Here is a 12,429-nt window from a genome sequence, read left to right on the forward strand (position 1 = left end):
ACAAAAACCAAGACTGAGATCATCATTTTTTGCCCCCATGATGAACCAACAAGTTTTTATGATGTATAATAAATTAGTGTAAAACATAGTTGCCCACAACAAACACAGCAGCATGGTTTACAACAGGGCTACTTGTCCTGTAGGGTATCTGGAATTCATAGTAAATGTGGTAAAACATTAGAATCCAGTAGAACTGACAGAGCGAGGGTTAGAAATGTTTTTGTTTACCTGCTCTTGCCGGGCTGCTGTGCAAGCAGTTTGGGGAGACGACACTAGTGTTTACGGAGGTGGAGGCGTTGGTTGCTTAGGTCCATCACTGATGGCGCCGGCGTGGACGGGGCTGGGGGCATGATCGGCGGCTGGCGCGCCGGAACGCGTGGTTGGTGCTGGTCATGGTGGTGGTGGTGGTGTGGGTGGTGGCTGCGAGGGGCTGGAGGGGATGCCGTTCTCAACAGGAACTCTTCCAGGTCCATGTACTCCAGCTGGAAGTGTTCCCCATCGTAGGGCAAGGTCTTGTCCCAAAGCGTGGGGCCCAGGAAGGCTGACTGGGGGGTGTTGTGCTCCTCCTCCAGGTTCTTCTCCTTCTCCTGCTCCTTGGTGAAAGCTGACAGGAGACGCAGGGAGAGCTGAGTCAGTACAACCCAAAAACACAACTACAAACTACTGGGAGAATTTATCAGCGTTATCAATACACAATTAAATGTGCCAATAGATGGGTAATATCTCATAGAAGCCCATAAACATTTACTCAATAGGTCTTGCAGGACTCAAGGGTACACAGGCTGTCTTCAATGAGTAAATACTCATCTCAAACCTTTGCTTGTACATTTCAGCTCTTTGACCTGAGATGACTCTGTGACCTGAAGGGATTTAAGAACTACCTCAGGGAGTTTTGTACCTTGAACAACAAAAGTGTACAAAAATATTTTCAATGTTTCAGGTGAGACTGATTGAGCTATTTGTAAGTTTTCTTTGCTGCCAAACGTTTTTTTTGCCAGAAGCAGGTGGTGGCGATTGTCGCTTGCCAAGAGCTCCAGTCATCATTGCATTAACAAAACAAGAGGTTATAATACGTCCTACGAAGCAGCTACATCTTCAGGGCAGACTGGGGGGCTATAGTGACTCGCTATCAGAAAGTTACCAAACAGGCCAGTGTTAGCTGGTTAGCATGCTAACAGAAAGAAAAGAGATAGAAATAGGAGCAAAACAAGAGTTAAACATTGTCATTGCTTTCCACCTTTGGAGACAGCTGTTAATGAGGAAAGGTATAAAGTTTAATGCTGAACTTGCAACATTTCTTCTAGACTGGTAAGTAAACAGCTGTTAATGCTAACGTATGCTATGTAGCAAAAGCAAAATCACATATAGCACCTTTAAAAGGAAACGCATGGTCGTTCTTCTAAGACAAAACAAACAGGAGGCATTATGGGTATAAAGGGGTAGATAGTGGAAACCATTTAAAGAGAAAACTCAACATGTAGTTATAAAGGATTGTTTCCCAATATCACTTTAACTCACAGGATGAAAACTGCTGACAAGCTAATCTTGATGTTTTTTTACCAGCCTAGGCTGCGTAGACCAATCTTTCAACATGTCAACAATGTCTCAGACAAACAAGCAAACATGTGACCATCAGCCTCATTTAGTACCTGTTTTAACTTAAAGAAACTGCAATAACAAGATGAACCTTTTTCGTGTGGTTCCATGAGCAGTGACGTTGGTGTCCCTTGACAAAACTCTGGACCTCTATCAGCTCCAGCTGAACCTCTGACCTTTTTCACGGACAGATGGATCTCTCACAAAGGAATCAATATGGTTCACAAACATGTAGTATTATTGATTAGGAGTGTTTTCAGACACCTGAAAGTCTTTTGCAGATAGATTTCTGATTACATGTTGGAACACCTCATTACCAATCATCAGGGATTCCTAACTGGATGTTTATATTTTCCTTTTGGATTCCAAGTTGTGCGCGAAACCTCAGATTTCAGAGGAAAACAAAGAAAACAAGTGAGTATGTGATTGACATCATGAATATTCTTTCTTGTTCTGGAGATTATTTGGAAGCTGACAGACGGTTTATTTCTTCAACTGAAATCTTGTACCTGTAGGAAAAAAGACTAGTCTGATGAACGTATCACATGAAAATTTTACGAGAAAATAATGTTTATTTTATTTTTTTTGGACACTTTCACTCCTTCCTGTGTCTGAAATCCTTAAAGTTAGACTACAGGAAAGAAAAATCCTCAAGTCAAACTGATCACAGCTCATTTCCAAAACCTTAAGTCACATTACATTTCATTTTATGGCTCACAAGCCAGAAAGGCTGAAACCACTGCTACAGAGGGTCATGTAATCCTCCAGCTGATTTCTAAACATGATAAGCAAGGGATTTCTTGACTCCTGGACTAAAAAGACTTTCAGGTTATAAAATCCTGGCTACAACCCTGATGGATGATGTTCCGCTTGACCAGGTCTGTGGACACCAAGGTCACATTCATATTTCTGTCTCTTTAATGAAGAGAAGAGCAGTTTACACTCATGTAAAATTTACTGTTAAATGTTGGGTTTTAAATGAACAGAATCCACATCTGAAACTAATTGTGATAATTGATAATGAAATAAAAATGTGAATATCTTACTTTTCCTTGTCTATGTGAGATATATTTAATATCATCGGATTTTGGACTTTTGGTAGTAAATAGAGCTTTTCTTCGTGCGTGAGCGTGCGTTCTTGGTTTTTGTTCAGCTGAAGAGAGTTCCCAGCCGTTTGGTTTCTGCTATGATTAAGACAATCCTGTTTTAAAATTAGCATTGTTATTTTTTAGATAGTTCACAGTAGAGAGAAAAGAGACATATATATATATATATATATATATATATATATATTTAACATGATTTGAAGGAGATAAAACTACCAAACCTGTTAGTTTGGTCTTTAAATGATCACATGCTCTTCTATGAGAACATTTAACACTCAGCAGAAGAAGAAGCGACCAAATCTCCAGGTTCCTCTTTGCTGCCCATCGTCGTCTCGTGCTGAAAGCAAAATGAAAGCCATTCATCTCCTGTGTGAAGAGTTGCAGCTGCAGTAGGAGGACAGCCTCTCAGCTCCTTTGTCCTCTGGAGTGATTAGCAGTGCTGGATGAGCAGAAAACAGTCAGTCAGGAGGCATTCAAGGCCGTTGGGGGGGTTTGGTCTTTGTTTAGAAAAATCACTCAGCTGAGGATGGAAGTAACTCACATGACCGACACTTTGATTTGACGAGATGAATCTGTTTAATGAGTTTGAGATGAAACAATTGGAACCACTGAGGTAATGTCCGTGGGGCAGTTTATATTCTACAATTTAAAATGGATTCCAGAGGTTTGACACTAAATTTGAAAACCTTTGGGCCAGAAATCTTCAGAAAGAAATAAGTAGAGAATATAGTTAGGGCTGCAAATCTAAAAAGTTTTGGTACTGACCTCAGTGCGTTGAAAACTGTCTAATTCTGAGCTGATATTGATTGTGAGGTCAGAGCTGTAATCATGTTTACTCATTCTTTATAAGGTTTGCTCCTGAATGAAAGTGTATTTGAGAGATACACATAACTTCCTGTTGGTTCATAAGCAATAAAATGCACCATTTCATTTAGAGCTGCACAGTTAATCAAAATATAATCGAAACCTCAATATGGCTAAGTGAAACATCCAAATCACAGGAGCTGCAATTTTTTTTTGATAAAAGGTAACTGTGTCACATTGTTGTTTATTGTTAGCGCCATCAGTGTTGTGGTGCTACGGAGAAGCTCTGGCCTCCAGACGTAAAGGAACATGTGTGTTTGGTACAAGACCAACAAAAATCACTTCATCATCGTTTTTCGATTTTTTTCCCAGTGAAAAATGAATCAGAAGTGACAGTTCACACTGAAATTGGCCAAAATATCTGCCAAAATAATCGCATTAGCCGTCGGAGCCACCGTTCGAAAAAGACCCTGAGTCTGACTTGATTTTATAGACTTCATGCAGCTACAAAGATTTTCTCAGTTATGGACTATTTTAGTCAGGTAAAGCTTTTACTGCTGCCTGTGGTTACACAGAATTTAACGTGATTTGTTGGAACAATTTATTTCCCTCAATGTGAGGGATCAATAATCAGCACTAATCATACAAAAAAATCATACAATACTATTTGTGTTGAATATCTGCTTAGATTTGTAGTTTTTTCCTGATATAAACCTGTTTTATTTTTATTTAACATTTTACACCTTTTGCTTCTTTTATATTTCTCAAAGTAATGTATTGAAATAGGTTTTGGTTTCCGTCCTGAAACTCAGATATCACATACTTGGTGGCTGTAATAGGAACGTGTAGGGATCGTGCACTAAAGCCCTGACTGTCAGGTGACCCAATCAATAAATGTTTAGCATCCTGCCCCGGGGCGACGTGCCCGCTGATTCTTTTGAAATATCCTGCTGCCAGATAACACCTCTACCTGTGTGAGTCGTTACGATCCCTTAGAGTTTAAACATCTTCATCATTGTCTTCATGTGATGTCACCCTCCTCACTGCAGAGCTTCTGTTTGTTCTTTCTCACAGAGAAAAAACTCTTAACTTGCTTAACTCAGAGTTCAAGGTTCAAATCTTTGACCTCATGGTGAAATGCTGAATAACCAGTGCAAAGGTGAGATGAGCTCAGGTGTGCTTGGTTAAATGCTCAGATGTGACCTCACAGAGGGGAGGGGGAGCTCAGAGTAGTAATGCTCGCTTAATGTGAGGAAAACATGTCTGCCCCAAACACCACGATTGAGAGAAGTGTCAGATTCAACACCTCGACAGATGTCCTGGCCTCAGCAGGCGTGCGTGCGTGCGTGCGTGCGTGCGTGCGTGCGTGCCGTGCGTACGTGCGTGTGTAGGCAAGAGCTCCCGCTTTGACTCTTTTACTCACTCCGTGATCCACATGTTTATAAGGAAAAGAAAACAAGTGGTCCTCTCACAGCATGCACAGACATGTGACTGGACTCCAGTGTGTGTGTGTGTGTGTGTGTGTGTGTGTGTGTGTGTGTGTGTGTGTGTGTGTGCGCCTGTCCCTGCATGAGATCAGTTTTTTAAGAACATAGTGTTCTCTGCAGAAGTAGGCCATGTGACTCGACTCACTGGTGTGTGTGTGTGTGTGTGTGTACGTGAGTGTGTCTGTTTGTGTGTGTGTGCCCCTGCATGAGATCAGTGTTTTAAGAACATAGTGTTCCCTGCAGAAGTAGGTCAGGGGGCGGCAACCCTCACATCCACACACAAGTTTCCAAATCTGTATTTACACTCAAATCAACTAATAATCCACACACACACACACACACACACACACACACACACACACACATGCACACGCAGTGTGTGAGTCAGTCTGGGAGACTCCTCCCGGCTCAGAGTAGAGTTCAGGTCTTGAGGATCATGTTTTCACACATATAAAAATACTCTGCTTCAAACAGAAAGACAGACATGATTGTCCAACTAAAACATTGTATTACCATCTACTCCTCGTCATACTGGACCCTGATTGGCTCCAAACTAGCTCTGACATCATAAATCCTGCAGGTACATCCAGGTGTTAGAGTGAGTGAGTTTAAGGTGAGCTCTGAGAAACTTGTGAAGAGACTTTAACTTTCTTCATTTATAAAGCAGAAACCCACTGAATGAAGAACTGAATCAGATCCCAGTCTGGACTTTAAAGCACCTGAACCATCAGAGGACACTAAAACACAGACTGATGAGATGTTTAAAGCTGAATTAACTGATTATTGTCCATGTGGAGCAGAACAACCTGAAAACACGCTTATGAAGAGCGGTGTGTCACCTGATGAGTCCAGGTCCACAGTGTTCTCTCTGTTAAGCTCTGGTTTTGGTCTCCACCACCTCCTGAAGTATCAGTGACGCCCCTACAAAGTTTTATAGTCAGATCATAAACTCATTTATAACTCTAAATAATGATAAAGTGAAGATAGTGAAATCATTTTTCCACTGACTTGTAAATGTAAATATTTCCTTCAGTTAATTTGCCCCCAGCAGAGGCTCTGATGTCTAAATATAGCTGAGTAATCTATGGCATAATCTGGCATATTTGTTTTCCCATGTGGCCCTGTGACGGCCCAGCAGATAAGGAGGCAGGAACAACCAGGGTTACCCAGGGTTCACCAGGAGAGATAGAGAGAGAGAGAGAGAGGGAGAGAGACTCAAAAAGCACAAACATCCACATCCTGCTCCGTAGGTGGAGTGTCTGCAGAACCTGAACTGTTTCCTCTTCCTGTCCGAGTGAAAACCACCTCTGAGCTGTAAAAACTGCTGTTTATACTTTGCTGAAACATGAAGATTTGAAGCCTCTAAAGTGACTTTTTAAATCAGGATCTCCTCTCGCTGGTGTTGGAAATTTTTTTTTTTTTCTTACTCAGGTTTTTATTTTCTTTCTTTTAGCTCCTGATGTGCAGTATGATCTTGAGCTGATCCCTATTTCCTTTACTCACTAGAATCTCTCTGAAGAGAGTCCTGTGACAGTCCAAGTTCTGAGATGTACAAATTTTTTTTCACCTGACTCTCAGGGCTTCCGTCGCAGAAAAAAAGAGGATCTGATAAAAACATCACCATGAAACAGTAACACACACCCTGCTTTAAAGGAGATTTTAGAGGCATGAAAAAAACAAGTCATCCAACCTGCTGCTGGAGGTCACCTGACAATAAAACCTACCTCATAATAAGCTTCTGCGCCACAGAAGCTGAGAAAGGCCACTCTTGCAAATATTTTTTTTATCCTGCTATCTCAAAATAAGAAAGCTTGAGATATAGAGATAGAGATATTATCAAGAGAAAACGATTATTTGTTATTTCGAGATAACGGGATGATTATAGTTGGAAAGATGTTCACAGATTCAAACTCCTGGTCCAATAACTGAAACGTTGTAATAACAGAAACAACCCCTCTTTCCTACTGTGTTAAGTTAGACACAACCTAGTTTTCATCAAAATGAGCTGGGGGAATATAATTAATCTCTATGAGCAGCCGGCTGTGAGTTGAGTGCTCAGGGACCATCTACAAAGTGCAATACTGAAAACAGATATATTACTTAATATTCAATAACTTCCCTCTGTAGTGTCACAAAAAAATATTTGCAAGTATGGCCTTTCTCGGCTTCAGTAGATGCACAGACGACCTTTTCACAGGAGGACAGTCTGAAAACATCAGGAACTACGACCCAGCAGCTCACAGAGTAAATGTGCTCATGTTACACACACACACACACACACACACACACGCACGTGTCAGGATGTCTCTCAGGATGTCACGTTTGAAGCAGTGAGGCTCATCGTGTGCTGCTGTTCAGCTCCCACCTGCTCCTCCGTTTCAGACACCAGTGCTGCGTTCAAGTCCGTCACATTGTGAACCCACTGGTTTTATAATGAAGCCTCACAGAGCAGCTGGTGTGTAGTTCACTGACATCACCTTTTAAACCTCTGTCCCCTGTAAATCACTGTGGGACAAGCAGGACCTGCTCAAACAAAAAAAAAAAAAAAAAAAACATGTTGATCAAAATGTTGAACTTTTCATTTGCATGGCTGAGAGCTGTGACTGCTTCGTTGTGACATCACAAGGTTCCAGAAGTCCTGACAGCTGGTTTTTAAGGCTCAGTTTCTGAATAAAGGCGCTTTGACTTTCACAGTATTAATACCTAGACCTGCTTTATGATCAAACAACACATGGACATCTACCTTTATACTATATGAACCTTTAAGTTAGAGATCATCTGAAAACTGAATGTAAAATATCCAGATTTTTGTCAAGAACCTTTTTTTTTTTTTAAATGATGCAGTGGCTTTATACAAGAAGAGCAGGAAACTGTGCTTTCATTAGTCTTCCCATGTTTCCATCTCTGATCCTCTGGTCACAGAGTCCTTCAGCAGGTCAGAGCTGAATCCTCAGACAGGAAACAGAGTCACAGCTTCATAGTTAAATAGTAAAAATGTTCCCGTTTGTCACTTGAACCTGATCACTCACACACACACACACACACACAGCTGGTTTAACTTCAGGTCTGTCACCACCTGGTGGCCGCACCATGACACTGCAGCCTCAGAGTTTGTTCTCTGATCAATATCTGAAGGTTAAGGATCAATTTTATCGTACCACATCTTTAAAATATGAATACAGATAAATTCCTTCAGAATGTGACGAACTTACTAAAAAACAATTTACTGCATGTTCCTTCATAATTATATCATTTTTAATAAAAGTCTTTTCTGCTAATGATACAGGGAATGATACAGAACATGCTGCTTTTAGTTGGGATGTTTTAGCTGCCTGAAAGCTTCCCTAATTAGGACTCAAAGGAAGATCATAGTGAACAACACAAGAAACACACAAAAAAAAAAAAGGCTTTACAATGGTCTTTGATAACAAGGAAGGAAGAAAGGAAGGAAAGAAAGAAGGAGAAGAAAACAAGATAAAATAAGATAAAAGTTTCTGACTCGACTTACCCTCTGACTGTCTCTGTTTTCCTCCAGGTCTCCCAAACTCCAGAAACACTCCCAGCCCCATCGACCCAGACTCCATCCAGGTCCCTGTCGGGTACGAGCCCGACCCAGCGGACCTGGCACTGTCCAGCGTCCCAGGTCAGGAGATCTTCGACCCGCGCAAACGCAAGTTCTCGGCTGAGGAGCTGAAACCGCAGCCGATGATCAAGAAAGCTCGCAAGGTCTTCATCCCAGAGGACCTGAAGGTAATTTGGAGCTGGTTCTGGCGAAGAGCTTGATATCAGCTTCTAATGCAACACAGGCCGATTTCCTGTCTGTATTTTTCCAATAAATCTCGGCTTATTGTCAAAAATACAAAATGTATCTCGGGGAAAAAAAATTCTGTTGCAGCAAAAAAACTGTCAAAACTCAAAAAACAGTCAAACCTGTGGAAGCCAGGGGCCTGTGTTTTTTTTGTAATACTAATAATCTGATTATGAGACAACAATCTCACCACAAAGTCCAAAGTCCAAGTCGAAGGAAGCAGTCATGTGCTGTATGTACTCCAGTGTAGAAGTATGAAATGTCAAGAAGAGTAAAGTCATCATCATATCAGATCATTTGAAAGAAAAAAAGGAGATGAAGAAGGAATTTTTATCTTATGTTTAATGTTTTAAAGCAGCAGCAAATTTCTCACTAACTGGTTGCCAGGGGAGGGGACTGTACTACAGTAGTACAGTAGTATATACAGTACTACGGTATTACAGTATTACACTATCACAGCACAGAGCTCCTCCTCTGGTGTTGGGTTTTGAATATGACCATCTCTCCTCTACAGTTGACTTGGCTTAAACCAGCACAGCGAGCAGGTGGAGAGGTGGAGAGGTGGATTCACTGACTTTTTGTTCATCTGTCCGAGAGGAGCCTCTGCGCTCCTATTGGCTACGTCCAGCTCCAGGGGGGTGGGCAAGTCCTCCTGGTTAAGAGGCTTATAGCGGACTGAAGGAGGGAGCACTGCTGAGAGGATTTAGGTTTTAATTTGTTGAAATAAAAAGTGGATCTGCGTGTGGCGGCGCTCCAGTGATGAACGGCTGACAGCTGATTGTGAAGCAGCTGAGGCTCTGATCACACATGGACACGACACGTTGGACAGGTGTGATGTTTGACCACCAGGAAGCAGAAACACTCGTTATTTCAACTATATTCATAAAAAAAAAAAAAAAAAAATTAAATGAATACTTTTTCCTGCATTTATATCCATCAGTCTGGTTATCATACGTTTCATAATGACGACTAGTTTAACAAATGGTAGTTTAATAAAACAGAAATTAGAAAAATAAATAAATAAATAAAAAGAAAAATGAAATTCTATGTAAACTGCCGCATTTATTAATGCAATGAATCTACTTAAAATTTATAATTGATAATGTTGTTTTGATCTTAACTATAAAAAAACCCCATCTGTGGAAGACCACAAGTGTCATGGAAATAGTAATAAAGGATTTCATTAATTAATAACTAATGAAATAATGTAAATGGGAAATTTCGTTTTAAATGCCTGATTAAAATCTGTCAACACAATTATTTAATTTATCATTTTAAATTTTCAAATAGATTATTAAAATTAATTTTATTTGAATTCATTAGTCTTTTTAAATTATGACTGTTATGTTATTATTGTAAACCCTTTTTTAATTTGAACTATTTATTGACGATTAATAATCAAATCCAATGATGCATTACTTTGTAATTGAATTATTTATAGTCATAAATTAACTTGTATGTAAATATATTTTTATTATGTAATTATATTTATTCTAATTTATTTAGTATTTTATGCTTTGTTTTTATACTGTTGCTATTTTCTTTCTTTTACTGTGTGTTGTAAGATGTCCTTAAAAGGCACCTATAAACAAAATGTATTATTATTATTATTTGTTATTAATTAATCAAATGCTTTATTACTATATCCATGACACTTGCAGTTCTCCATGCAATCCTGCCTTATCTTTGATTGATACTTTTAGGAGAATATTAACTGAAGCTAAAAGTACAAAAAGGTCTCAGATGATTTTGATTCTCTGTCTCTGGTATTTTATTCTGGGTTTGTGTTTCTTATAATGTAATCCCCTTGTTTCACGTCTCGTTTCTCTCTCCTTTGTGTCCTTCGAGCAGGACGACAAATACTGGGCCAGGCGCAGGAAGAACAACTTGGCAGCCAAACGTTCCCGGGACGCGAGGAGGCTCAAAGAGAACCAGATCGCCATCCGAGCCGGCTTCCTGGAGAAGGAGAACTCGGCACTGAGGCAGGAGGTGGCCGACCTGAGGAAAGAGCTCGGACGCACAAAGAACATGCTGGCCAAGTATGAGGCACAGCACGGGCCGCTGTGAGGGCACACACAGAAAAACATATATATATATACATGTACACACACACACACACACACACACACACACACACTCTCAGAATGATGACCCTGCCTTCTCCTGACCTTTCACCTCATCTCCACAAACACAGTCAAGGGTTGAAAAAAAACACTCAAAATATATTTCAACTTTTCATCATCTGACTTTGACCATGGACAAATGAGATAATTAAATATTTTTAAATGCACAATCCAACAAATCAAACACATGAAAACCAACAGTGTGTTAGTCCGTCTCTCAACATCTTCCCTACTCCGTTTGTGGCTCTGAACTCATTGGTTCCTACTGAATGTGAATCTTTAAAAACGCCTCAAAAATACATTTAAATATAAAAAAAAAAGAGGCTGCAATTTTTATCGAACAAGGAGGAAATAGTACATTTGTTGGGGACTATTTTCAGCGGCAATTTAATCTACTAGTGAGTGTGTGAGCCTGAGTCAAAATAAACTGCAGTGTGTGTGTGTGTGTTCCTGGCAAAGAAACCTTCCACATCTTTATAATATTCCTGAGTTCCCTCCGAACATTTGTCATCTGTTTCCATGGCAACAGTCACCCAGCAGCCGCTTAAAGACATGGTGAATTGCTCCTGAGTGGCAGCAGTTGCCTGCTGCCTATTAGGCCCATCATTCTGACTCACTACACACACACACCACACGTCCTCTGTGGCCACTGTGGAGTGTGCTCCATGGACCACCCCCCCCCCCTTCAGAGACTATGACTGCACCCATCAACCCACCTGACGTCTGACCTTTGAACCGTCCTTTCCAAGTGACGGCACTTTACATGTATGATGCCTGGCTCTCTGCCTACCCTTCAGAGACTCCGCCCATGGCAGGTATGCCTCAACAATGCACCTGTTCACATGTATATACCTGCCTTCGTTCTGCTCCTGACGACTCTGTATATGAATGTGTACCAATTCCTGCTCGTCTCCTATTGGTCAGTCAGCATCTGTTCCCTTGTTTTATTTTATTTTTTCTATCAGGACGGTTTCCGCCTTTCTGGGACCCTCAGCAGTATTTTTATGGATATTCGAAGAGTGCAAATATAAACAAATACACGGAAATATATGATATCATAACTTTAAGATGCACTCACTGATTTTGCCCTAAAAATGCCAAGAAAAATTTATAGCAAAGACAAATTAATTTTTTTTATAATCCCCTAAACGGCATCAGGGAGTGTGTCTTTAAATATTTAAAGTAAAGAGAGGAACCCAAAGAGCGCCAATACTTTCACTTTATTTTTGGGGCCCGCTGATGGCCAAGGGGCACACACACACACCAAAACTGACCTGCAGCTCAGGTGGATTCAGACACAGTGAACTGACACTTTATAGTGCAGCACATAACTAATGATCTTTCAAATGTGAATACAAGCAACACAATTGGTATGTTTATCCCTCTGGCACCATTTATTTCACAAATCCAATTAGCCACTTCAGCATATTCCAAGATGGCCGCCATTTGCGGCACATGAAACGTGTATTTTACCCACAGATTTAAATGATTTTGCAATTTAATCC

The 12,429-nt window shown here is 40.5% G+C and overlaps 1 protein-coding gene across 2 annotated transcripts in view; it reads left to right on the top strand.

The window, feature by feature from the left end:
* The window catches only part of LOC111237083 (hepatic leukemia factor-like), a 14,953-nt gene extending 3,715 nt beyond the window's left edge, over positions 1-11,238 (top strand). The window contains exons 3-4 of one of the 2 annotated variants that reach the window (XM_022766046.1): positions 8,529-8,743; positions 10,650-11,238. In XM_022766046.1, the coding sequence (XP_022621767.1) occupies positions 8,529-8,743; positions 10,650-10,868 (434 nt within the window). In that variant the 3' untranslated portion in view covers positions 10,869-11,238. The remainder of the gene's footprint in view (positions 1-8,528; positions 8,744-10,649) is intronic. The other variant, XM_022766047.1, reaches the window with a different exon arrangement.
* The last annotated feature ends 1,191 nt before the right edge of the window (positions 11,239-12,429 follow it).

This window comes from Seriola dumerili, unplaced genomic scaffold (assembly GCF_002260705.1).
Source record: "Seriola dumerili isolate Sdu_G_001 unplaced genomic scaffold, Sdu_1.0 BDQW01000807.1, whole genome shotgun sequence".
In the NCBI taxonomy this organism is placed as follows: Eukaryota; Metazoa; Chordata; class Actinopteri; order Carangiformes; family Carangidae; genus Seriola; species Seriola dumerili.